This window comes from Nansenia antarctica, assembly GCF_963989245.1.
Source record: "Nansenia antarctica genome assembly, chromosome: 14".
NCBI classification, from domain to species: Eukaryota; Metazoa; Chordata; class Actinopteri; order Argentiniformes; family Microstomatidae; genus Nansenia; species Nansenia antarctica.
The window spans coordinates 12,176,327-12,204,310 of record NC_137684.1 but is presented as its reverse complement, the minus strand read 5'-3'; the positions used below and the strand labels follow the sequence as shown (position 1 = coordinate 12,204,310).

The following is a 27,984-nucleotide window of genomic DNA, read 5'->3' as shown; positions in this document are numbered from 1 at the left end:
TTGACAGCAAAAGAGGGAGAGAGGAGGATAGAGAGCAGGATGGTGCACCAGAGAGAGAGAGCGCAAGAACCAGGTGAGAAAGTGGACAGGTAGTCAAGACCACATAAGTAAGTAGCCTTGAGAACCGATGGTTCTCGAGCCTAATGGCCCATAGGGCAGGAGCCTATCTCCTGTTTCCGTAGCGTGAGGCGGCTTAATGTACAAGTTAGTACACCCCCTGGACATGACGATGGTATGTCGCAGGGCCTTACCCCCTGGGGGGGGGGGGGTGGGTCCATGCCACGGTCCATGCCACCCCCCCAAGCCTAGGGGAAACACTGAGATTTCATGCAATTTCCAGTCTGAACGCGACTGACCAGGGAAATCCGCTCGGCAATTACCCTGGTCGAGACCATGTATATTTCCATGGAAAGTAACAGGTCATGGTAAGTGTGAATAGACGCCTGAAGATTGCCTGGTCAGTCTCCTTTCCTCTCATACGAGGGGTTGGTGTTGCACACTCACTTAACACACACACACACACCCAAACTACACACACACACACACACACCCAAACTACACGCACACACACACCCAAACTACACACACACACACACACACACCCAAACTACACGCACACACACACCCAAACTACACACACACACACACCCAAACTACACACACACACACACACACACACACACACACACACACACACACACACACACACACACACCCTAGACAGTACCAGGGAAGGAAGAAGGAAAAGAGATGAGGGTTAGCATGTAGAGGTGTATTTTACAAGCCTATCTATGTACGTCTCTGGATTAGAGGGTGTGCGTGCGTGTGTATATGTGTCGGTGCATGCGTATGAATGTGTGTGTGGTGCGTGTGTGTCTGTGTGGGTGTGTATGTGGTGTGTGTGTGTATGCGTGTGTATGCGGTGTGTGTGTGTGTGTATGCGGTGTGTGTGTATGTGGTGTGTATGTGTGTATATGTGGTGCGTGTGTGTGTGTATGCGGTGTGTGTGTGTGCGTGCATGCGTGTGTATGTGTGTATGTGTGTCAGGGTTTCCGTTAGAAAAATTTGCCGTCGGACATCGTGTCCGGTAAGAATTCGATTTACCGGACAAACGTGATATATTCCGGTCATCATATTAAAATATAATAAAAAAAAAAAAAATCAAAATCATATTTTTTTTCTTCCAAATCTAATATAGCTGTTTGTCGCGGTGATTACTGTTGTGTAGCGGCCTATATATGCCATTTAATGTCTATTTCTCATCCGATACGATTAGATGCGAGCTATATAATATATAATAATATAACATGATTTGACGCATGCGCGCTATGCCGTGCGTCAAATCCAGCGCTGAACGGGTCCAGCGCTGAACGGGCGCCTCACTGGGAACTGAACAGACAGCATCGATCAATGAACGGACTCCACATTACGTTAACTGAAGTTTGTTAAATTGTTTGGGATTAATGTGAGTTTTCTATTTTCTCTTTCCAGTTTTACCCTTTTTTAAAAATCAATAAAACAACGTCATTTCTATAACCAGGTCTCGCTGGTTGGGAAGGCATTTCGTTTAGCTCGGGAGTATGACAATGGGGAGAACATAACTGTTTATTGAGAAACAATTGATAGGCAGTCTGGGATACGTATATAAAGAAATACCACAATGTCTAGATGTATAACATTTTATTGAACAGTAACAGTGCAAGCATGTAGGCTTCTGGCGTGACACGGCTAGCCTAATTTCCGTTCATATGCCTTTTATCAGATAAAATAAAATAGAATAAAACTCTTTGAAAATAAATAGGCTTTAAATTAACTTGCAATGCGTATGTATAGGCTAATTTCCGTTCGATGTTACAGCCTAGGCCTATCGCCTATGCCTTTTCTCAGATAGATAGGGGATAGCCTTAAATAAAATAGCCTAGAGTAAAAACTCTGAAAATAACAATGGCTGCTCATATAATTCAGCTACTTATTAGGCCTACGTCGCTTTTTGGCAGCATTGAAGCGTGCAGCTGCGGACTTGAAATCAAAGCTGCAAAGTGTCTCTCCGCAACTTGCAATGCGCATTAGCCGTGTGACCTTGCCCCTCCCCAAGGCGACTTCGGTCCGCAGTTTTAATTCGGTTCTGCAGAGAGAATCCTCTCTCTGCAGGCACACTGGAGACGGGAATCAAGCAGGCTATCTTGGCCAACGTCTTCAGAGTCAGACTTCTCCTCAGGCTCAGACTCATTGTTGCTTGGCTTCATGAAATAATTGCTAAGCTTACTTTGTTTTGCCATCTTTCCATTAATTTAATCGCTCGCTATGGTGCACTTTGAGCTGCAACGTTTGCGTATTACTATGGTGGACGGGTTGGCAGGGTTGCCAGATAAGCATGGGTTACCGCCGAATGGGCTACTGTGTTTAAGCGGTAATAGACTGGTTAAACTGTAATCCCATCTGGCATCAATCCCATGTGGCACCTGTGCGCTGTTTCGCATAGGCCGGCCTATACATTAGGAGTCATCATCATGCCGGTGTCAAATCATATCATAATAAAAGAAATACATAGCCTATATATTCGTCTTTTTTAAAATAGAAGGAATCAGAATGTGAACTTTAGCGAATTGTATTCAAAGGGAATTATTTTCACCGGACAATATGTCCGACGACTTTTCAATTTGTCGGACTTCAACAACTTTTACCGGACAAAGACCGGTAATTATCGGTTAACGGAAACCCAGATGTGTGTGTGTGTGTGTATGTGGTGTGTGTGTCTACACTACGTCTCCTAAAGACACCCGCTTTCCCCTCTACTGTGTCCCTAAGAACTTCTACTGCCCCCCTTGTACTGTTTCTCAGTTTCTCCAGTAAAAAAAAAAAAAAAAAAAAAAGCGATAATAGGGAGAAGGTTTTTCCTTCCATCAGTGGCCCCGGGCCCGAGCTAGAGTACTCTTCCTGCAACGAATAGTGGACTGCTGATTCGCATGCTTAGTATTCAAATGTATTGATTGTAAGTCGCTTTGGAATAAGGCGTCTGCTAAATGCCAAAAATGTAAATGTAAATGTATGTGGTGTGTGTGTGTGTGTGTATGTGGTGTGTGTGTGTGTGTGTGTGTGTGTGTGTGTGTTCAGTGGCGTGTCCCAGAGTAAGCAGCAGACAGAGATCAGGTGTCCTGCAGCCTCAGGCTTGGCAGCTCCTCGTCACTCTCACTCACTGTGACTCACCACCACTGCAGCAGCAACACACACACACACACACACACACACACACACACACACACACACACACGTACTGATCCGTAAAACACGGAACACGGGTTTAGATGTGATTGCGTCTCTTTGGGAATGTTTGAGTATTGAGCGTTGTTGGATTCTGTGACTGATGAGATGAGATCTGATTGGGTTCCTCCTTACGACAACTCTGATTGGAGCACTGTTGGCTGAGCTGTGGGGGAAACAACAGAATGGTGCTCTAGTGGATAGTGAGTTGGACTGATCAGAAGGTCATGAGTTCAAATCCCACCTGGGAACACCACCACTAGTGTGCCCTTGAGTAAGACCTGGGAACACCACCACTAGTGCCCTTGAGTAAGGCACTCAGCCCTAAATTACTCCAGGGAGACTGTCCCTGTAATCTCTAATTGTAAGTTGCTTTGGATAAAAAAATGCTAAATGGTAAACATTTAAAAAAATGTAAATGCGACACAAAGTGGAGTTGTCCGCTCCAGGTGTTGGACCAAGCGTCAACCCCACGCGGTTCATAGTAACTCAAGAGCGTTTGGTGGCAGCAGTATTCTTTTTGCAACCCATCTCTGTGTGACAGACACTCGGATATGATCCGAGTGTCTGTCACACAGAGATGGGTTGCAAAAACCCTGTCAATCAAATCATTATTAACCATAAAATATGTTATGTATGTTGGGAGTCATACGGTAATGTTAACTTGTGTTAGTTGGTCATGTGGACCACTTGTGTGTAGAGTCCTCCATTATCATGTCCAGATCCGTCCCACTGGTCAGTGGGAATAAAATTAATTTGTCAGGTGATAATGTTAGCTATAGCTAGCTATGTACTGTAAACTTCTCTTTGAAAAGCGACTAACACTGACAGATATTGACAGCTGACAGTGGTTGGGGGTGGGGTTAACCAGCTGTTGTTACCGCCCATTACCTGGCTATGCAGAAGTGTGAAAAGCTCCAGATCTTTGAGGGACCTTTTCTCTGCTTAGTGATTTCAGGTGTAGCAACTTTCAAATACTCTTGTCGTCTTCCATTTTGTTTCCGATTTCAATGTATGACACATCATTTGAAAGCTTACAATCTGTAGTTAAAGCACATGTAAAAATAACTGAAAAATGACTTTGCCTTCTGGTTACACATTTCACCAGACTGTCACAAATGTGTCCTTGTTCTTAACCCGCCCGGTCCCTTCCCCTGTCTGTCAGTGTTTTTTCCCAGTCCTTCACCGAGTGGACAGACAGACACCTTCTTCTATCCTGATCCCTCTGTATGCCAGGGTGTGGGTAACATACGGCCAGGATTTGTGATGCATTGGAAAATGTTTACAGTGGGCTTAGTTTGTGTATGGGGGATGTGGGTGGGAATGTTTGTGCTTGTTAGCAAGTGAGTGTGTGTGTGTGTGTGTGTGTGTGTGTGTGTGTGTGTGTGTGTGTGTATACGGTGGGTGGGTCTTAAGTACTTGAGTACTTCCGTAAATATGCTCACTCATATTTTCCAATGACCTGGCCTAGCAGACGAGTTAAGAGTGTTAGGTCACTGGGGCAGGACGTTGTGGCTAGTTAAGGAGGAGAGAGGCTCCTTGTATATATTTTCTCTCTCTCTCTCTCTCTCTCTCTCTCTCCATCAGTATCCCTCCTTTCCAGTACTTGGCTGACATCCATCTCATAAACCTCTATAGATTCTTCTCGTCGAACTCATAAAACCACGGTATCCGTACTAGTGGATGACCTCAGGTTATGTAAAAATACCTTATACAATAAATGAGACTAGAGCAGAGTGGACACAGGCAACTCTAAACCAATCACCATCTGCCAGATTGTCTGTCTCAAAATCTGTGATCTGTGATCCAATCACTAACTATAGACTGACTTATATAGACTGACATATAGCTCTTTATTCCAAAGCGCTTTACAACGGCCTCTCATTCACCCATTCACCCACACATTCATACACTAATGGCGGCAAGCTACCATGCAAGTCGCCAGCCCGCTCATTGGGAGCAATGGGTTTCATTGTCTTGCCCAAGGACACCTCATCATGTGGCCAGCCGGGGTTCGATCATTAGATGGCGGCTCTACCTCCTGGACCTGGTAGACCACTGTGGCTCAGCCAGGGTGTGAGGCGCGTTGACGGCAGTTGCACTGATCCTTTCAGACGACCATAGCCTAGGTATTGTGGGGGGGGGGGCACCTCTCTTTACATCCCAATTTCTGTCGTCAAGAAGCTGATGAACCGAGAGCATGATGGGAAAGCGGCGCTTTCAGACGGCACTTCACTTTCCCTGAACTCAGAAAAAAACTATGCCTACGTTTTTTAATACAGCTGCTTACTCCATTAAGCAATTATGGCAGAGAAAAAACTGGGTGTGTAATTTCTTCCATGACCCTCAAAAGTTTTCAATTTCACCGCTTTTTTTTCTTCTTTTTCTGAATTTTCCATGTGTTCTCCAGGCCTGGAAGAGTAGTCTGGCATTTTCCAGGATGCGTGGGAACCTTGCATAACCCTTTTTACGTGTGAATGCATGTATACATAAACACACACACACACACACACACACTCTCTCTCTCTCACACACACACACACACACACATGGCAAGCAACCGTATATAAACAAACACTGCATTCTGATCAGACTTCTTCTTCTTCTTCTTCTTAGGGCAGACAGGACCAAGCTAGCTCACAACCACAACAAACAGACCAAGCGCAAAAAGTAGCACAGCAGCACAAGCTTTCTAGGAACACACCCATCCCCTCCCTCCCTCCTCCCTTCCCTCCCTCCCTCCCTCCTCCCGCCCTCCATCTTGGGAGCTATTGAGCTCCACCAGCCAATAGGGTTCCAGGTTGGAGGAGGGGGGTTCCCTGGTGGTTGTCCTGATTGGGTGCCAGCGGGGTTAGGAGGGGCTTGTGTTGGTACTAGACGATGGTGGTGGTGGTGGTGTGTTGTGGTGGTGGTGGTGGTGGTGGTGGTGGGGGTGGTGGTGTGGTGGTGGTGGTGGTGGTGGTGGTGTGTTGTGGTGGTGGTGGGGGTGGTGGTGTGTTGTGGTGGTGGTGGTGGTGGTGGTGTGGTGTGTTGTGGTGGTGGTGGTGGTGGTGTGGTGGTGGTGGTGGAGGTGGTGGTGGTGGAGGGTCAAGGCCTAGGCTCAGTCTCACCTGGATCTGTTTCAGCACTTTGGGGATGGGTTTACAGTTGAGCTTCTGGCAGGCCTGTCTGTAGGCTGCCAGGATCTCCTCCACCGTCGCATTCTGGGCTGAAATACAAGAGAGAGACCGGTTATTACATGTTCTGACGCGCACACACACACAGACACACACACAGACACAGACACAGACACAGACACACACACACACACACAGACACAGACACAGACACAGACACAGACACACACACAGACACAGACACAGACACACACACACACCAGGGTTCCTACACCTTCTTAAACATCAAATTCAAGCACCTTTCAAGGACTTTCAAGACTCAATTCCCTGCTATTCAAGGACCCAACACGGCATAGTTTGAGACAGAACTAGTTGACGAGTTGAAAAGTAAAACTTTTTTTTTTGAGAGAGAGAGAGAGGAATTTAAGCACTTTCAATGACCCATCTCTATTTTCAAAAACTTTTAAGACCTTGATTTCTTTTTCTCAAATTCACAAACTTCAAGGACCCGTGGGAACCCTGACACACACACACACACACACACACACACACACACACACACACACACACACACACAGTAGTGGCCTGTAGAGTATTTGTAAGCTCTGTAACATGAAGCAAGGCGAGCACAGTGCCAAACACACTCTCAGAAATAACTGCTGTTTGTCTGTCTGTCAGTGTGTGTGTGTGTGTGTGTGTGTGTGTGTGTGTGTGTGTGTGTGTGTGTGTGTGTGTGTGTGTGTGTGTGTGTGTGTGTGTGTGTGCGTGCGTGCGTGCGTGCGTGCGTCAAATTCTTGTGCAGTCAGCAGTTTGGCTGCAGACACTAAGGTGACATAATTTTGTCCTCTCCTTCATCTACCTCACTCCCTCTCCCTCTCTCTCTGTCTCTGTCTCTGTCTCCTTCCCCTCCTCCGCCTTTATCAATCTCTCTCTCGCTTTATTCACCTTTATCACCTTCTTCTTCTTCTACCCTCCCCTGTCCAGACAGCCCCTCCTCAGAGACGATGACCAACAGCACACAGCCTAGTCTGGCGTTGCCTAACCTTGCTGAGAGGCCAGGCTTTCCCTAAGTTTATAAAACCTGTGGAAATTCGAGGCGGAAGAAACCCGTTTGCCACCCTCCCGCCCAGTCAATAGGCACCTTGTAACACAACAGACAACTATTTCTGCCAACAGACAAATTATAATTCCAGGAAAAATAAAAACACTTCAGCAATGTCCATAAGAAAAAAAAGAAGAATACAAATAACGCGCTAGCAATGTTAGCTAAGTTGGTTTAGAGTTTCAACTCCCTGCAGAGCCCTTTCCTCTGGTCTGCTTTAAGTTGTAGGTCACAGAGTACAAACTGGAGGTGCGTTCAGATTCCCTCCGTGTGTGTGTTCTGGGAGGACACAGTCTTGTTGTTTGTTTTGCTGGCACCGCCAGGAATGTTTGACTTTGACTAGAGTAAACACGGACGGCTGGATTGAAGTCAACGTCCCCGGCGTCCTTTCACCTTTGGGACTTTTACCCAAATCTTCCCCCTCGTGACGTTGAGCCACATAGGGACGCGTTCAACCGAGTTCAAGGTGAAGTCACGGAGGAAAGGAGAAGGACGACACTTTCTAAAATGTCATCCCGGATAACGGAGCCGTGAGCACGACCTCAAAGAAGTCCAAGAATCAAAGGAGTGGATTGTTAACAGCTTGAAGAGAGAGAGCTAATGGCAGGTGGGCAGGGGAAGATGTACACCAGTACATACATACACACAGCAGGGCTTCAAAATGTCACTTTCATTAGTGGATAGTTAGAATCCTTAGAAGCCTTCGAAATGCTTGGAACCACAACACTGGGTAAGGCTACTCTCTCTGCTGTGGCTTCTGGGAAACCTGATGCCTTCCAGTGTCGGCCGTGTGGGAGCCCAGCACGGTTGTGTGGTTGTGTGCGTGTTGGCACTGTATGTGTGTGTCCGTCTGACGGAGCATGAGTGCAGATCTGCTGGCAGGAAAGTAGTAACTCAGTTTGTCTGCAGGACAAGTGTTCAGTGTCCTCAAACACACACATCACAATTCGGTGCGTGTTAGTGCCATTGTATGTGTTCTCTTAACCCAATACTGCCTGATATCTTGACCGACCGACACCAGAACTATGTAATAATACTCAACAGATACAGAGGTCCGTTTCCAAACAGCCTTGGCCCTGAGCCCAGGACAACCCCGACTTGAGTCACCCTGTAGCTACAGCCATATACAGCTAGCGTGACCTAGGCTAAGCTGAGCTAGCACACACAGACACACACACACAGAAACACAGACACAGACACTCACACACAGACACACAGACACACTCACACACGCACACACAGACACAGACACAGACATAGAAACACAGACACACACACACAGCCAGACACTCGCACACGCACACGCACGACACAGACACAGACACACAGACAGACAGACACACACACACACACACACAGCCAGACAGGGGCTCAGAGTGACGGGTCCGCTCCGCTTTTAGCCCCAGACTGAAACAACAACAGCCTGCTCCAAACGGGCCTGGCTCGGAAAGCCCACTCGTCACACACTCACCCAGACGAGTGGCATGTGCACGCACGTACGCACCTGTTAGGAGCGTATCACCGCAGATCTAGAGATTAAAGAAGCTTTCTCCGCTGTCATTACAAAACGTTTCTGCAGGCATTGAGTGTGTAAGCCCTGTGTGTGTGTTTATAAATCTTCCGTCGTAGACTGAAGATCCATCTCTTCAGGTTACACCTTAACTGCTCCTCCTGAGACATCTACTGCCCCCCAGCACTGCGTCTCCTGAAGACACCCGCTTTCCCCCTCTACTGTGTCCCCTAAAAATTGCCCCCCTTGTACTGTTTCTGTTTCTCCAGTGTCTATATATAAACTATATATAAAAAAACTAGGTTTAGAAGAAGCTGATAGAAGGTTTTTCCCCAGGCCCCAGCTGGATTACCTTTCCTGCTACGACTGGTGGATTGATGATTCACTTGCTTAGTCAAATGTAGTGTTGTTCCGATACCATTTTTTTATCCCGATACCGATACCTGACCGTGCAGTACTTGCCGATACCGAGTACCGATCCGATACCACGGTGTTTTTGAGCCGCATACTCACCTCGATGTAAAATTATTGCTAACACTTAGTCTGGCACTGCTCAAAACCTTTGTAAAACTCGTAAAGTTTTTGCAAAACTTAAGTAAAAAAAATAAAAAAATAAAAAACATAAATAAAGTTTTTGTAAAGTACTCGCCGATACCGATACCAGCATTTTTGTGCGTATCGGTGGCCATGCCGATACTAGTATCGGTATCGGAACAACACTAGTCAAATGTATTGATTTGTAAGTCGCTTTGGAATAAGGCGTCTGCTAAATGCCAAACATGTAAATGTGATGTAATGTAATGCCTAATACACTCACCGATTATTAGGAACACCTATACATCTTCTCATTCATTCAGGTGGTGTAATGGTGTGGGGAATGTTTTCTTGGCACACTTTGGGCCTGTTAATACCAATCCATCATGGCATGAAGGCCACAGCCTATGTGAGTATTGTTGTGGACCATGTGCATCCCTTCATGGCCACAATGTACCCATCTTCTAATGGCTGCTTCCTGCATGATAATGCACCGTGTCACAAAGCAGAAGTCGTCTCAAACATGACAAATGAGTTCAGTGTTCTTCAGTGGCCTTCCCAGTCACCGGATCTGAATCCAACAGAACACCTTTGGGATGTGGTAGAACGGGAGATTCACAGCTTGAAAGTGCACCTGAGAAATGGGCAGGAATTGCGTGATGCAATCATGTCATCATGGAACAGAATCTCAAAGGAATGTTTCCAACAATTTCATGAAGAATTGAGGCTGTTTTGCGAGCAAAGGAAGGTCCTACCCAGTATTAGTATAGTGTTCGTAATAAAGTGCTTGGTGAGAGTATATACAGTGGGGGAAATACGTTTTTTGTAAATGTTGAAGCTGTCATTACAAACAAAGGCTTCTCCACTAAGTATTGAATTAATTTCAGTTAGTGTAATATTTTTGTCCTGTTTCATTCCACTTTATTACACATAACTTTATTTACATATGGACTTAAATGTTTAGATTTTGTGTCTGGATTGTTGGAGTTAATACCAAAGTCTGGTGCAAATTTCACTTGAATAGGCTCATTGGAAACACATTTACTGGACTAAACATTAATGTGTTCAATACTTATTTCCCCCACTGTATAGTAGTAGTCATAGTATCATATAGTGATCTTCTTGACTCTCCCTACAATCTAAGGTCCCGGACAAACTAAATATACGAACGTAGGTATCAGATTTGATCCGTGAAAGTTGGGCATGACTTTTGAAATAACCTAGCAACTCAATACAAAACCTGTAAGAAAAAACTGTTTCTAACTGGTTGAATGGACGAACGGACTATGGAAAGTTGCATTGAGACTTCTTTTTTTTTTTTTTTTTTTACCCTGGTCATCTCCGCTGTCTGTCGATAGACTCCCCCCTCACAGAGAATCAAAGCTCGATCAGTAGTTAACGGAGGGGACAGGGACAGTAGTCTACCCGTGTTGTTTCAGTAACGCCTGTTGCACCTCTTCCAGCTGGGAGAACAGAGGCTCAGTCTGAGGTGCATGTCTGCTCCTGTGTGTGTGTGTGTGTGTGTGTGTGTGTGTGTGTGTGTGTGTGCGCTCCTGAGAACACTGTGTGCTTGGAAAAGCATTAGCCTCCAGTGTTGTAGTAGAGCAGGAGTGTGTGTAAACAGCCCCCGAGGGGAAGAGAGAGAGAGACCGGGGATGGGGGGTGGGGGGAGGGGGGGTGCAGGAAGAGAGCACATTCCCACAGCTTCTCAGACGAGGTGCACGTATACACAAACATCGACCCTGAATATTCAATACATAGAGACAGATACACATAAACAAGTACTGTATTGCACACACGCACAATCGCACACAGTTCGGTAACACGGGACAGATGTATGTAAAAGATCTGGGCTTCAATCAGAAGCTGGACTGAAGTGGGAGAGTGTGAGAGGTTGGTGTGTCTGCTGTTGAGCAGCCAGAGGCACACAGTGTACCGTGCAGCTCCCTGGACCTAGCAGGGAAACACCAGGAGAAAAACTGGGAAATAGCCTGGTACTGAAGTACACCCGGCCCCCCCAATCTTATCTGTGTGTGTTTTACCATAACAGCATGTCGCTTATATTTACCTTTAAACAGCTACAAAAAAACATGTGTATGTGTGTGTGGAGGAGGGATGGAGAGAGAGAGAAAGAGAGAGGCCTGCATTACACAATCCCTGGATCTCAACAGCACTTCTAAAATGAACACAGTTGGAGAGGGAGGTAGGCCTGCTGCCTATCGTCGTTCTACCCCTCCCTAACTGTACAAGGTCAAACAATTAGCAGGCTCAACAAACCCTTATATTAATCGTACATAACCAATGTGTTTATTCAGGCACCTGGTGGTTTCACAGGTTATTAAAAAGTGCTGGTTTGTTGGATCTGCTGAGCTTTTTGCTTAGAAAAACGGAGGGGCAAACAAGAATATAAATGCATTTCCCCCCCCCCCCCATTCGTTCCATATACTCAAAGGGACAATTCACCTAAAAATCTTAATTTCTTATTCCTTTACATACCTTCGATGATGTCTGTTGTTAATTAGTGACACCATCTGTTTGCCTCGAAGCTGTGTCGCCTTGTTCGTAAGCGTGACGTAATTACTTACTGCAAATATAGGTAGGCCTAGTGGAGATGCTCATTTAATCAAAACGTATCCGAAATTTGGGGAAAAAAGTTTTTTTAGCTTAACTACCCCTTCAACATCATTAATGTAGGTCATCCGTTCTTCGGGTCCAATATTTTCAGTAACCCGATACGTGGACATGACGGGACGCATCATTTAAATTTTTGGCATTTAGCAGGCGCCGTATTCCAAAGCGACTTACAATCTATACATTTGACTAAGCAAGTGAATCATCAATCCACCAGTCGTAGCAAAAAGAGTACCGTATTTTCCGGACTATAAGTCGCGGTTTTTTCCATACTTTGGCTGGTCCTGCGACTTATAGTCAGGTGCGACTTATATATCAATAATTCATAATCTCTGACTGACATGAACTGACATACGGTAATCTCTGACTGACATGAACCAAGGAGTAAATCCGCTAGCGCCTCATACACGATAGAATAGCCATTATACTTGACAATGTGGACATTAAACACGACAATGTGGACATTAAACATGATGTTATGGACCTTATACACAATGTTATGGACGTTAGAAACGATATTAAAGTCATTTATTCCTTCCAGAGGCTGTTTAACGTTGCAATGTTGTACCCGCGAGTAGCATTTTGCTACTTCCGGTAGCGCTTCATACGCGATAGAATAGCCATTATACTCGACAATGTGGACATTAAACACGACAATGTGGACATTAAACATGATGTTATGGACCTTATACACAATGTTATGGACGTTAGAAACGATATTAAAGTCATTTATTCCTTCCAGAGGCTGTTTAACGTTGCAATGTTGTACCCGCGAGTAGCATTTTGCTACTTCCGGTAGCGCTTCATACGCGATAGAATAGCCATTATACTCGACAATGTGGACATTAAACACGACAATGTGGACATTAAACATGATGTTATGGACCTTATACACAATGTTATGGACGTTCGAAACGATATTAAAGTCATTTATTACCTTTTAGAGGCTGTTCAAAGTTTCATTTTTCCTCCGCGACGCCATGTTGTTAGCCCCGCGCTAGCTAGCGGACTTTACACTCGATAATACAAGTATTCCTTAACCTTTCAGAAGAAGTTTCAACGTGAATTATGTCCTTCCTGGGCTTACAAATCCTCTCATGTCTCTTCACAGTGCCAGACTAGAGTCAAGCTCAACAGGGTCTTCTTTCCCCGCTGATTCCGCCAAGCCCGTTCCCTTGAACCATGCGACTTATAGTCCAGTGCGACTTATATGTGGTTTTTTCCTCTTCATGGCCCATTTTTGGCCTGCTGCGACTTATACTCGGGTGCGACTTATAGTCCGGAAAATACGGTAATCTTGCTCAGGCCAGGGGCCATTGGCAGTCGTCGTGATAGACGAAATATTATAATTTTTTAAACAGGAGAAACAGTACAAGGGGGGGGAAGTAGAACTCTTAGGAGACACAGTATAGGGGGAAGCAGGTGTCTCAGGAGACACAGTGCGGGGGGGGGGGGGTAGTAGATGTCTCAGGAGGAGCAGTTAAGGTGTAACCTGAGGTAAATACACGAGTGAGCTGTGGGAGATGGAGACTGACTCTGCAGTTCTGACAGCCGTGGGAAGCTCATTCCACCAGCGAGGAGCCGGTATAGTGAAGAGACGTGACCGGGCAGGGTGACTGCCGTTTTGGCGTAGTGGTGGTGGGACCAGTCTGCCAGTAGGGCTGCAACTAACGATTATTTTGGTAGTCGACTAATCTGTCGAATATTTTTTCGATTAGTCGTGTGGCTTTTCGCTGCGCGTAAATGGCGACGCAGAAGCATAAATCCGGCTTAACTAGCTATCTAACCTAACGTTACGCCAAGCTACAGCTGCTCACAGAGCTAGTTGATTGGCTAGCTAGCATTGCTGGCTAGACTACAGACAGCTCACGTTAGTAGGCTACGCTTGGCGCTGTTTATCTTACAGACAGCTCGCTGGTGGACTCAACATAATTTAAATAGCATTCACTTATCAAGCATCATTCATGATCATCCACCATGACTACCTGGTATTTTAATAGCGACCACCCCTCACTTCATTTCATCTCGCGTTCTCCTGGCTTCAACATGGAAAACCCCTGCTACGTAACGTTACATACAAGCGCCTCTGTCTGTCACACGCGTGCCACAGGGCAAATAAATTAATAGCACAAACGCTCATAGCATGTACAGCCCTGTCCATGAGACGTTGTTTTCCAACATGTAACAGTAAAGCTAACATAAACATTACGACCCTAACAATATAACGTTAGCCAGTTGGCTAACAACGTTAGCTAAAACTTACCCAGCTGATTCTTGCATGGCTCCCTTAAAAAAAAAAAGAAAAAAAAAAAAAAACTTTATTTTCTATTTTATTTTTTAATACGATTAGTCGACACTAAAATTCCACGTCGACGAATTTTTGTAATCGCCGTCGTCGATTATGTCAACTAATCGTTGCAGCCCTATCTGCCAGCAGAGGTGGAGGAGCGGAGTGAATGGGCTGATGTTTGGGGGGTGACCATTGCCTGCAGGTAGGCAGGGGCTGTCCATTTTGCTGTTTGCACACATAGATTCCATGCAATTTCTTGTGTCGGCGTATATCTGAATGCGACTGACCAGGGAAATCCGCTCAGGCAATTACCCTGGTCGAGACCATGTGTAATTCCATGGATTGCCTGGTCAGTCTCCTTTCACAGCTGTCCTGCATCGGCGCTAGTGATGCTCCGATCTGATCGGCGCCGATCGGTATCGGCCGATATGGCCTTGATCGGTTTTGATCGGAGTTCTCAAAACGGCCGATCAAACACGACCGATCAGTTAACAAAATGGCGTCGCCAGTCTGGAAATATTACACAGTGTCGGAAAGAGACAACAAATATGCAGTTTGTAATGTCTGCGCAAAAGAAATTCCTCGCGGAGGAACGCACGCAAGGACTTTCAATACCACGAATATCATACGGCATTTGCTGCGTTCGTCGATTCGCTCCGAGAGCGCCGAAGCGCACACTGGGCTCGACGTCATAAAGGGACCGAGTGCTTTGATTGGACGAGAGGTGTTCCACGAGTGCTGGTCAGAGTTCCAGCGCGACTTCACGAGCGTAGTGTAGGTAGTGTTCAGCGACGTCATGTGACCCCGCGAGCAGGAAGTCACTAAGCTAGACTAAGGTCCATAGCAACAACAACTATTAGCGCGAGAGTTTTAGGTCTTTCTCTGTGCACCTTGCACAAGTGTAGATAGCGAGCGACTTTTCAGCATAGCAGGACATATTTGAGATGATAAGAGGAACAGGCTGAGTGCCAAAAACGCTGAGATGCTTGTATTTCTCAAGGCTAATCTGACAGTGATGCTGCTTAATCAGAAGTAAGGTTTGAGTCTGAAATCTCCTTAGGTGAAATGTTTTGTTTTTTTGTTTTATTGATTATTGCTGACTTGCTGTCTTATCTCCTCCTAAATATGACTTGAAACTGACTGACTTGAAACAGTATTTTATATTTGGCTATAGCCTGTTTATGTTGCAGTTTAGTTTGGGTATGTTTATTGTTCCTCAGGAAAGCTACAGTATAAGCTCCAAGTTCTCTAAGAGCCCCTAGTTCCTCTCATTCGAGTGGAATGTTGCACATTTGATGTGACAGTGTACATTTTATTTATTATGATTTTTATTTTCACATTTTATTTGTTTTTCCTGAAGTAAGCTACAGGTGGTTGTGAATTCAATAAAACAGATGGTTGTCAATTCATGATACTTTCTCATCTCCTAATTTCATTTGAATACTTAATATACAATGTCAATGGTGTTAAGAATAATTAAAAACATAAATAATGCTACACAATAAATAGAATGCTTCAATTGCCATTTTCGACGCTGTGATCGGTGATTGGTGATATCGGATCGGCAGATCACTGATTCCAGTGATCGGTGATCGGTGATCGGCACCAAAAACCCTGATCGGAGCATCTCTAATCGGCGCAGGGTAAGTTTACCCCCAAACTAATAGTTTACCCAAAACAGCTAACGCACAACTACCACTACTTACCCCTACCCTGGACACTTTTAAATCTGCCCTCAAAACCCACCTGTTCTCTAAGGCCTTTGGCCCCCAGTCTAGTTTTGTCACTCTCGTTGTCTTTGTTTCTTTGCTTTGTTTTTCTGTTCTGTCTGTCTGAATGTCTGTCTATGAAATCTGTTACGCGTCCTTGGGTTTGAGAAAGGCGCTATATAAGATATATATATAAAGGTAGGGATGCTCCGATCTGGATTTTTGGGGCCGATACCGATCACCGATTTTTTTCCTCAAGATCAACCGATACCGATACCGATTTTTAAAAAAATACATAACTGTAGGCCTACTGACTGGATAGCCTACATATTTTTTGCTTTTTAGACAAAAGTTTTGATCCATTAGGCACCAAGCAAACGCAGATTTTTATGGCATAGTAAAAGTCTGGCCTATCACCCAGTTAGGGCCTGAAGCCCAAGTCAGTCGATATGGCTGTATAAAAGACATCATAAACGTGGCCTTCATGGTTTACATACTGTTACGTCCTCCTATGTTTTCTGTTCAGTTATCTGTCTTCCCCAGGGGGAGAAAAAAAAAAAAAAAAAAAAAACGGTTTTTGCGATCGGCCATTTTTACCGATCACCGATCGAGTCATTTGGAGTGAAATCGGCCGATTTAAATCGGTGGCCGATAAATCGGAGCATCCCTATATAAAGGCGCTAAGATATTATTATTATTATTATTATTATTATTACCAGTAACACAAGGTAAAAGCTAGACTCAAATCACTTACTAGGCTGTATAATGGCTGTCTCAAGATAACCCTCAGCGCGGCCGGTCCCTGCTTAGGTTACACGTTAAGACAAAGAGAACGCAGGCCAGGGGTGAGGAGGGTGTCACGAGGCAAGGCGAGGTGAGGCATGAAGGGGTGAGGAGGGTGTCACGAGGCAAGGCGAGGTGAGGCATGAACAAAATGATATTAGAGTGGAGTGAACCTGTGCTGGCTGACTCAGTGGAGCAGTAGCTCAACGCTCTCCATGCTGCTGCCTGATGATGGTTGTTTCTGGCTGGCCTCCACAGGGCTCGGAGGCAGCAGCAGTTAGTTAAACGGAGGGCCTCTGAGCCTCCTAGTCCAGTAATCACTAGAATACGACAACAGAGCTCAGCTCGCTGATTTAAATTCAATACACACAAATTGAAGTGTCACGGATATAAATGGGCAAGAATGAAGAAGATGAGAGTTTGATGTGTGTGTTTGTTTCAGTGTGTGTTTCTGTGTGTGTGTTTCTGTGTGTGTGTTTCAGTGTGTGTTTCAGTGTGTGTTTCTGTGTGTGTTTCTGTGTGTGTTTCAGTGTGTGTTTCAGTGTGTGTTTCAGTGTGTGTTTGTTTCAGTGTGTGTTTGTTTCAGTGTGTGTGTGTTTCAGTGTGTGTTTCAGTGTGTGTTTGTTTCAGTGTGTGTGTGTTTCAGTGTGTGTTTCAGTGTGTGTTTGTTTCAGTGTGTGTTTGTTTCAGTGTGTGTGTTTGTTTCTGTGTGTGTTTCAGTGTGTGTTTCAGTGTGTGTTTCTGTGTGTGTGTTTCAGTGTGTGTGTTTCAGTGTGTGTTTGTTTCAGTGTGTGTTTCTGTGGGTTCTGTGAGTTCGAAAAACTCTCTTTCCAGTTCTTGTGCATATACATCTGGGTCTCTGATGGGCCAACTAACAACTAACTAACTAACAACCCAGTCAGTTGTCCCCAATGTCTGCTGCTTGACCTTGTTCTTATGAACCGCCGTCTTTGAAATGTTGAGGATGGAAGCATTGACCCTCACTGTATCCCTCTGTCTTGCCCAAGGACACTTCGACGTCGCCGATCTGCCAACCTTGTGATCATTAGACACCGACTCTACCCACCACCGCCACAGCCGCCCCAAATCTAGGGTGCTACTGATTACACCTGTCAAGTCCACTCTGGTTTTCTAAATGAGAGTGATTGAGGGCAGAGGGGAGAGCTTAGCTTAGCTATGTGAATTGAAATGTAGCCTAGTTTAAAAAAAAAAAAAAAGGGAAATCTGGGATTCAAACAACAATAAAACGGTCTGCGCGCCACATGTTGGTACACAGCAGCGGGGCGGGGCTGGAGAAATGTAACCACTCTCAATTTTATAGACTCAGCTACTGATGCCAGGACTGATCCCAGATCAAAACCAGAGTTTTACCATGTTCTGAAGTTATACAGAGTTTGTTTACAATACACTGTTTACAAATAATACAGTCAAACCCTTTTGGATTCTGATAGGGTAGCAGAGAGAGAGAGAGAGAGAGAGAGAGAGAGAGAGAGAGAGAGAGAGAGAGACAGAGAGAGACAGAGACAGAGACAGAGACAGAGACAGAGACCGAGAGAGAGAAAGAGAGAGAGAGAGAGAGAGAGAGAGAGAGAGAGAGAGAGAGAGAGAAAGAGAGAGAGAGAGAGAGAGAGAGAGAGAGAGGGGGTGGAGACAGAAGAACAGATATATGCAGGCACGCGTAAAGGATGGGTGGAGAAGAGGAAAAATAAACATGGGAAAAAAGGAGGAGGGCAGAGCGCACACAGGAGACACTCAGAGGGTGTGGTGTAGGATTCAGTTGTATGCTTTCTAGTGTTGTTCCGATACCGATACTAGTATCGGCATGGCCACCGATACGCACAAAAATGCTGGTATCGGTATCGGCGAGTACTAACAAAAAAAAAAATCCGATTTTTTTTTTTTTTTTTTTTTTAAGTACTAAAGTTATTTTGTTTGTAAATGTTCACTTGCTGTTGCACTACTACTACGACTGTTTTATATCTTAAATGGATATTGCACTGATTGGCATCTGTGAGAGCCACATTTCAGGTTTTATAAGGGGTTGATTTTCTTGTCACCATACCAGGTAGACAATAAAAAAAAGTTCTATAGTATTCACTCTCTGTTGGTATTTTTTCCTGTTTTACAAAGGTTTTGAGCAGTGCCAGACTAAGTGTTAGCAATCATTTTACATCGAGGTGAGTATGCGGCTCAAAAAACATGTTTTTTTGTTTTGTTTTTTCAAACGCCGTGGTATCGGATCGGTACTCGGTATCGGCAAGTACTGCACGGTCAGGTATCGGTATCGGTATCGGGATCAAAAAATGGTATCGGAACAACACTAATGCTTTCCTAAGGCACCGTAGCCAGCCAGGGAGGGAAGGGAGAGAGGAAGGTTTCCACCATTTTTAATTGCCCCCAAACCACCAACTGTGCACCGTAATGCTGGCAATACTTTAAGCGGGATGCATCTCTCTTAACCATATCCATGAGGAGATGGCAATTATGCAAATCTAAAGTCAACGGCCTGAAAATCTGTTGCTAGCAGTGCAATCGCATGCACCTGTAAAATTCCAAACCGGTTTGGAATGAAGTGGCGCGTCCCAAGACTCTCCAGTCTAAGAATGTTATTTTCGTCATTGCGTGTCTTATGTAGACGAAAGGAAAAGGGAATCCTGAGCTAATTGAGAGATCTAGCAGGTAGTGCATGCAGGTGACAGGCTAATTCATTTGAGACCCCCCCCCCCCCCCCGCCGTATGTCCAATGGGACCAAGCTGAGAAGTACAGATCCAGTGGCTAGGTTAACAGGAAACAGCATACTTTCTCACACCCCCCCCCCCCCTCACCATCCTTCCGTACCCTGGGGTCTACCCTGCGAGTCAGCTTATCCACTGAACACACACAAAAGAGAACTCTGATAATTACAGGCCATTAAAGTGATCCCTGGTGGTGAAACAGGCCGAACCCGCCTGGCTGTTGGTTGTTTACGGGTCTAGGTGGGGCAGGGATACAGGGCAGAGAAGCCAGTCTTATGGGTTGTTTCCCATTCAACGATCGGCATACCTTACAAGCCGCCTTGGGTCTGCTCAGGGACTGGCTTACCTATGGCCTCCGTCCTCTCAGATCCTATTACATCCTATATTAGGGGGAGACTTCCTGAAGTGACTTGACATGACCCCATGACCTCGACATTCTGTTCCAACTCGATGTAGTTGTGGTCTAGTGGATGGTGAGTTGATACTAGTGAGGTCATCGGAAGATTGTGAGTTCAAATCCCGCCTGAAACCACACCACTACTAGTGTGCCCTTGAGTAAGGTACTTAGCCCACAGTTACTCCAGGGGGAATGTCCCTGTAATTCGTAATTGTACATCGCTTTGGATTAAAAGCGTCTGCTAAATGGCAAATTCTCCAATTGTCATGTCATAACTAGGGATGGACGGTTTAACATTTTTGAAACCAAGAAACCGTTAACGAAAATAACTGGGGCCCTATTATACTACAATACATTCATGTCGAAAACACCATGTGACACGTCTTTTTAGACAGTTAATTTACTGACAAATTAGGCTGTTTATTGTTTACAAAAATCAGGTTTTTTGACGGTTTCGCTATTTTTAGAAACCGCGGTTTTCGGTTTAACCGTAAAACCGTCTAACCCTAATTATAACCAACATGAATTAGATCCCACCTGAACATGGCCAACATGTTCCCTAATGTGGACTGTCCACTAAAATAAAGAGGGTCAGTACCCATGGCTATAGGCCTGTATCACACCTCGATGTACTTTACCTCAACTAAGTCACCTCACCTCACCTCACCTGATCTTTCTGAGCTGCTGAATGACAGTTTGTAGGCTACATCTATTAGCATTTGAGAATTAAAGCTCACGGCACACATCACCACAGCAAACGCAAAGCAAACTAACAACATTCTTCAGAATGCATCCGAATGCATTCCATCTGACCCAATTTCTCTCAGGGAGGGTGTGTCAATCTCTATTCCTCCCTTCTCTCTCTCCCTCGTTGACAGGGAACAAAGTGCAAACACACAGCGGCCATTGGCACTCAGCGTTCTCTCTTCACCACGACGACAGGGGGAGGGGGAGGGACAGGAGGAGTGTGGAGACACTTCAACACTTGCTCAGAGAGAGAGACTGTCTCTGGGCAGAAGGGAGAGGGAGAGAGCTCGTTAGAATGAGTAGAACAGACAATCTAATCATGTAAAGCTGCCCTGTGGTCGGAGGTTCAGAGGGCCATATCATCATTTCCACAACGCTCATCAAATTCTCCCAAAACTCCTTCCTGTTCCTTTATCTACGTTCTAACACACACGCCGCATTCTGTCGTCACGCTGTAGGATTGGATGGAACGAATTTCCGGTCATTCTAATTCTACACGGCCAAGGAGACTGGGACCGAGGCCAGGGGTTAGCAGTCTCAGCACAGCCACTCGAGATACACACCCGACCTGCAGTAGCCGCGGCCTGCAGAGTCATCTGTGTACCTCATGTGGGACTTGGGTCCCAGAGGAAGAGCATGTGTTAGCTACAGACTGAACCGGGCAAGGCAGTGGGGAAGGGAGGAAAGAAAGGGTTGTGTTTTTTTTTTTTAAGCTCTGACTGAAAAGCTGCTTAATACCTAGGTCATACCACTCTGGTGGTAATAATCTTCTACAACAGGACAGATGCGTCCTGCCTTTGTGATGTCATGGATGAATTGTTACCATTGTGTGATGGTCAAAACGAGAACGAGTTCCTCTTGATAAAATTTGCGAATAGAAGGCATATGCGTGAATTTGGGTTGGGCCTGGTGTCAACCTTTTTCATATTCAAGATATTACTTCATCACATCCAGTGTTTCCCCTATATTCATTGAACCGCGGGGCTCGGCCACAACAAAATCTATGAACATAACGCTAATGCTACAACGGTACAGCGACCACGTATCTTACCGCGAGTTCTAGTGCGAACCGCAATTATGGTCACCGTGGGGCGGCTGTGGCGCAGGAGGTATAGTCGGCGTCTAATGATCGCAAGGTCGGCAGATCGGCGGTTCAAACCCCGGCTGGCCACATGTCGAGGTGTCCTTGGGCAAGACACTGAACCCCAAATTGCTCCCAATGAGCGGGCCAGCGCCTTGCATGGTAGCTTGCCGCCATTGGTGTGTGAATGTGTGTGTGAATGGGTGAATGAGAGGCCGTTGTAAAGCGCTTTGGAATAAGGTGCTATATAAGTGCAGTCCATTTACCATTTAAATAAAACAAACTACACACGGCAGTGTGAAATGAAGACGACAGCATGAAATAGAAAACATGCCGGGAGAATGCGAGCATTTCTCAGTGCTGGAAGCCTTCGTGGGCAGAAAGGTTTGGTAATCAGTGTTTCCTCCAGGAATTTTTACATTAGTGGCGGATAGCCCTTGCTACGATTTTAGAAGAAAAGTTTAGAAAAAAGAAAAAAGAAAATAATAATAATAATATCGGTATCGGTATCGGTTATCGGCCACGAGAAGCGGGTAAATATCGGTATCGGTATCGGTTGGGAAAAATGCATATCGTGCATCCCTAGTTTAGACTGAAGACCCATCTCTTCAGGTTACACCTTAACTGCTACTCCTGAGACATCTACTACCCACCAGCACTGCGTCTCCTGAGACACCCGCTTTTCCCCTTTACTGTGTCCCCTATGACTTCTACTGCCCCCCTTGTACTGGTTCTCTGTTTCTCCAGTGTCTATATAAATTTTTTATTAGTTTTTCTTCTATCACAGAGACTGCCAATGGCCCCTGGCCTGAGCTGAATTACTCTTCCGGCTACGACTGGTGGATTGATGATTCACTTGCTTAGTCTGTGTATTGTAATGTACATGTATTGATTGTAAGTCGCTTTGGAATAAGGCGTCTGCTAAATGCTAAAAATGTAAAAAAATGTAAACAACGACTGTAACCACACAGGTCCTTTGCAAGTTTCAAGATCATTGTTATTGCAGTGAAAAGAGGGCGCAATACCGCAAATATCAACAGAGAATACGTAACGTTACACAATTTATTTTGACGTAGTGTTTCTTGGCTTCATTGTCATAGTGGCCCAGCTGTAATGGGAGGCAGACGCTCTTTGGAGACTCAGCACTTATTGGAAGTTTAACTGCCCAGATGAGATCACAGAGAACAGTGATGGATCCCTCCCGGCGTACATGATTAGAACCCAGCCTGTGTGTCTTGTTCGCAAAACCGAAAGTTAAGTGTCATCCCATTTTTCTCTGTCAAAATGACAGATGGCACTGGGAATATTGCCGTAGACGCTTCAAATGGCTGATCTGGAGTTTTAAGCACTAAAAGAAGAAGTGAACAATGTCAATGTCATGATATGCTCCAAATATGGGGAGACAGGCCAGACCTGTGGCTAGCTACTTCACATCGGAACGCTAGTGTCTAAAATAGCCCCCCTCCCCCTCCACCCCTCCATTCTCATCTCTGCCATTTCACACCACTGTGCTACAGAGGGTGACAGCAACGTCATTCACACATGACAGCTGCCAGCCCGCCCGTGGACAGGGGGGTAAAGGAAGTCAATGCTAGAGGGGGGAGAAAAGTGTCCCATAAGCGGCTCTGGGCCTTCCTGAGGATGAGAACGTCACTCCTCCTGAGAACATCAGAGACCCAGTGTAAGAAGAGCACCTTGTGCAAGTCAGACAGACCGCTCAAACTGAGTGCTGTTACCCTCCCACACACCTTTTTTTGCGTCTTATCAATGGAATAGTTGAGAACTTTATTCATAAGAGGGGCAATGTATGGACATTACAGCCTAGGCTTCATACAAATCACAAAATGGTCTTGGACCAAAATACATATCAGATCTCCTCCCACCCTATATTCCCGCAAGGTCCCTAAGGTCAGCTGAGGCTAGTCAGCTAATCATTCCAAGAGTAAAAACTAGGGATGTCCCGATCCGATACTGAGATCGGATATCGACCCGATATTGGTCCTGAATGCTGGATCGGAGATCGGACCAGAAAAAAAAAAGGCTCCGATCCGCGTGCCCGATCCGCGTCTGTGTTACGTCTGTGTTTACGACAGTTTGGGCTTTACGACTAGGGTTGGGTACCGAAAATCGGTACCGGTAGGTACCGGTTACTTTACATTCGGTATGTACCCGTACCGAATCGCAAAGGAGATTTCGGTACCTCATTTCGGTACTTTTCAAAAAAAAAAAAATCCCCTGGTGTCCGGTGTCATGCAACAGTCAACCACACGTGACTTGAGTCGTGACGTGACATCGCCTGTTACATTTCCAATCAGTGCGTGTCGTGGTAGTGAGGTGAGCAGTTGTGTTGAGAACTTAAGAAGAGTGAGTTTATAGTACTAAGTGTAGTAATATAGTTAGTGATTGTATTATTGTATTATTATTATTATTATTATCATCATCATAATCATAATAATATTATCGAATTTCGCTAGCTAGCCTAGCTACGAGGTCACCGAGAATGCCGAAGGCCCTAATGAAGCAGCGTTCTAAAGTGTGGCTGCATTTCACCCGACTCGACGAAAACAACGCGAAGTGCTCAAAATGCTTAAAATCATTCGCACTTTATCGCTATTATGGCGATGTGCTGTGCCTATGGTGTTCCTCAGTCCAGCGGCAGTCAAATGCCGGTAGATCCGTGTCTTGCTCTCTCAGCACCGCTTCCTGGTTGACGACTCCCGTTGACAGCGGGGGGAGAGAAACGTTTTACCAGGGAATTCGCTCCGCGCTGTGTCGTTCAGTTTCAGGTAAAGTGACGTGAAAACAATATTTGTTTACTTTCTGTGCCATTAGACAATTATGTCAAAACAAAACAAAAGTCAAAATGACAATAAAAAAGTCAAGAGAGGTGTCGTATTTTGCCAGAGAAGGCAAATATGCTGATCTTTTTGCAAAAGAATTGCTGAGGTGGGAGTTTTATTTTTATTTATTTTTTATTTGAGTGTATATTTAACTGTAATATTATATATATAATATGTATATTGTGCCTCAGTCAGCAGGAGTTTTATTTTCATTTATTTTAATTTGAGTGTATATTTAACTAATATATATTGTGCCTCAGCAATAAAAAAGTGAAAAGCTGTTTAATGTTGTCGACCGTGTTATTATTATATATATATATATATATATATATATATATATGTCATTTAAAAAAATCAAAAGTACCGAATTAAGTACCGTTTTGGTACCGGTACCGTTTTTAAAGTATCGGTTAGGTACCGGTACCGGATAAAACCCAAACGATACCCAACCCTATTTACGACATGTGCCGTATTACGTTTTGTGTTACACTCGTGTTTGATTAAATGGAGTTGCCAGCTCCGACTACAAGCTCTGAGTTCGACTCCGTTATTGAACATAACATTGGCGAGATGCGAGAGAAACTCCCCCCAGACAGCAAAATTGCAAAAGCAATAACGGAGAAATTGGTTCGGTTTATTGTGCTCGACGACCAACCACTTTCGGTGGTAGAGAATGTGGGGTTTCGGAGTTTAATTGAACACCTAGAGCCGCGTTATACTTTGCCCAGTCGGCATTATATAACCGAAAATGCCATCCCGAAAATGCACAATGAAGTGTGTGAGTTCCTCGCCAAACTATTGGAGAATGTCGATGCTATTAGCTTCACAACGGACATTTGGAGCTCAGACGTGTGTTCAATGTCGTTGTTGAGTCTCACAGCACACTGGATAGACTCTGATTTTACTTTCAAGAAAGCGGTGCTGCATGCCCGTGAGTTCCGTGGCTCACACACTGGGGATTCCATTAAGGCAGCCATGGAGGAGATGCTGCTCGAATGGAAAATTAACAAAAGCAAAGTCCATGTCGTTTTAAGAGAGGTGGTCACTGAGTACTGCAGAGTACTATTTTTGTTGCTTTAATAAAGGCTGGCAGTCTTTAATTTAACTGTTGTTGGTGTGGACTATATACTGGGGAGGTATTTGAATGAATGAATGAATGAATGGTCTTTATTGTCATTGCTACAGTACAGGTACCAAACAACGAAATTTAGGAGGGGTGGCTCCCCTGGTGTTAGGAAAAAAAAAAAAAAAAAAAAAATTCAGGGGTCAAAAAATTTATACAAATATCGGATCGGTATCGGTATCGCCGATACCCGAAGCCCAGGTATCGGTATCGGTATCGGTAGTGAAAAAGTGGGATCGGGACATCCCTAGTAAAAACAAAACACGGTGCAGCAGCTTTCAGTCACGCTGCTGCATGCTCCTGGAACAAACTCTCCTGAAGAAATCAAACAGGCCCAAAACATTAAAATATTTAAAACTAAGCTAAAAACCTTCATGTTTTGCGGCAGTTATGATTAAACACACACTCAATGTCTTTTTATTACTATTGCATTATTAAATGTTTTATCTATTTACTTCTTATATTTGCTTTTATTCATTGCAACTTTTATTTTCTTACTATGCTGCATTTTCAAATAATGTATGTAAAGCACTTTGAATTGTCCCTGTTGTATGAAATGTGCTATACAAATAAACTTGCCTTGCCTAGGCCAAAGGACTCAATGGGATGTGACTACTAATTGTTCCAACCACAAATAATAGATCAAATCTTGAAATGATGCTAAAACACCTGAATGAATTAACACAAATCACAACTAATGGGCCATAACAAATGTAGCAGCAGGTTATTAACTCTGAACTGGTTCTGTGAGCAGGTTCTCCCATGGCTCTGTCCAGGTCCAGTACAAGCCAGATCAGCTACAACGTTCTCTGGACCTCCAAAAAAGGCGTGAGAACGACACTACACACGTCTAGACCAGATGCAGCCTCACAAGGTCTGTAAAAACAATGCATTTGTCTGTAAAACTAGACTCTAAACTCTATATGACAGTAGCCTATACTCAGCCTACTCAATGCCTCATTTCCTCAATATCAGTGTTACAGTAGCCTATTCAAACTCAGATGAACGCCTTATTTTTAAGATGGGTTCATCTTAACTCACTATAAGTCTATTTTGTATGCCTATATTACATACCATACTACCAAGTACAATAAATACCTGAATGCAGGAGTCTATCTTTTTTTTTCATGTCCACCAATCAGAGAGTGTGGACATGTGTGGTAGGGATTAAAACTAATTATAAATAAAAAAAAGAAGACATAACGGATAACGCATCCAATACTTTCTGACCCAGCCTGATTGCTATCTTCCCATTTCAAAGATGTGGATCTCTCCTCCCAAACCCTTCCACACCCAGGGGCCTGTTTGCAGCACCTGACGGGGCCCTTCTTCCCAGATAACTGGTGATAAGAAATGGCTGCTATCAAACGTGGACTCGCCAACGATGATGTGGCCCAAGCGGGGCTCAAGTGCGCCGAGACCAGGAATGTGATTATGAAAACATTCAGAGCTCATTTGGAGCTAGCGCCCTTGTCAATAATTAACAGAGCACTTGGCAGAGAGGCTCAAATGGCCACCTTTCTGTTTCTCTCACTGCCTAGAGCCGATTCGATTCCCTGTGTGAGGAAATTTGAAGAAGAAAATCACTCAAATAGGAAAATCTTTTTACTAACATAAAAAAGCTTTCATATCATCTGGCATAACAATTAGTTCATTCAACAGAAACCTTAACCTATAGATACCTGAGGAAGAATGTCACATTTAGGCTAGGCCAAGCAAGCGTCAATATCACATCTTAATTGGTCATAAAATGTGATGATTGATAAGCACAATAGTGTAGATATTAAAACAGCATCACTCACACAAAGCATTTGCGCAGCAATGACAGACTCTGTAGAAAAGACATTGTCAGACACAGGGAGGGATTGTGTGGTTGCATGGGCTAACATTGTGCCTAAACTGACTCCCCCACATGGCTCTGTCTATTTATAAGTGAGTGGGCATTTTTTGGGCAGTGTCAACCAGCCCTCTTTAAAACCGATAAGAGAGATGGAGGCTTTTTTGTGAAGGCAGCTAGCCATCGTGGTTGGCAGAGAGAGAGAGAGGCACTGGGCAGCCCAGCACCATTTTCCCTGAGGCAAAAAAAATGCACAAGTACAAACAATGTACGTAATCCTAGTCTAG

General features: G+C 44.7%; 1 protein-coding gene across 1 annotated transcript in view; it reads right to left on the bottom strand.

Moving 5' to 3' along the window:
- Nucleotides 1-27,984, bottom strand: part of ppp1r37 (protein phosphatase 1, regulatory subunit 37) — a 62,959-nt gene that overhangs the window by 27,177 nt on the left and 7,798 nt on the right. Inside the window, exon 2 of the mRNA XM_080544584.1 lies at nucleotides 6,372-6,469. Within this exon, the coding sequence (XP_080400710.1) occupies nucleotides 6,372-6,469 (98 nt within the window). The remainder of the gene's footprint in view (nucleotides 1-6,371; nucleotides 6,470-27,984) is intronic.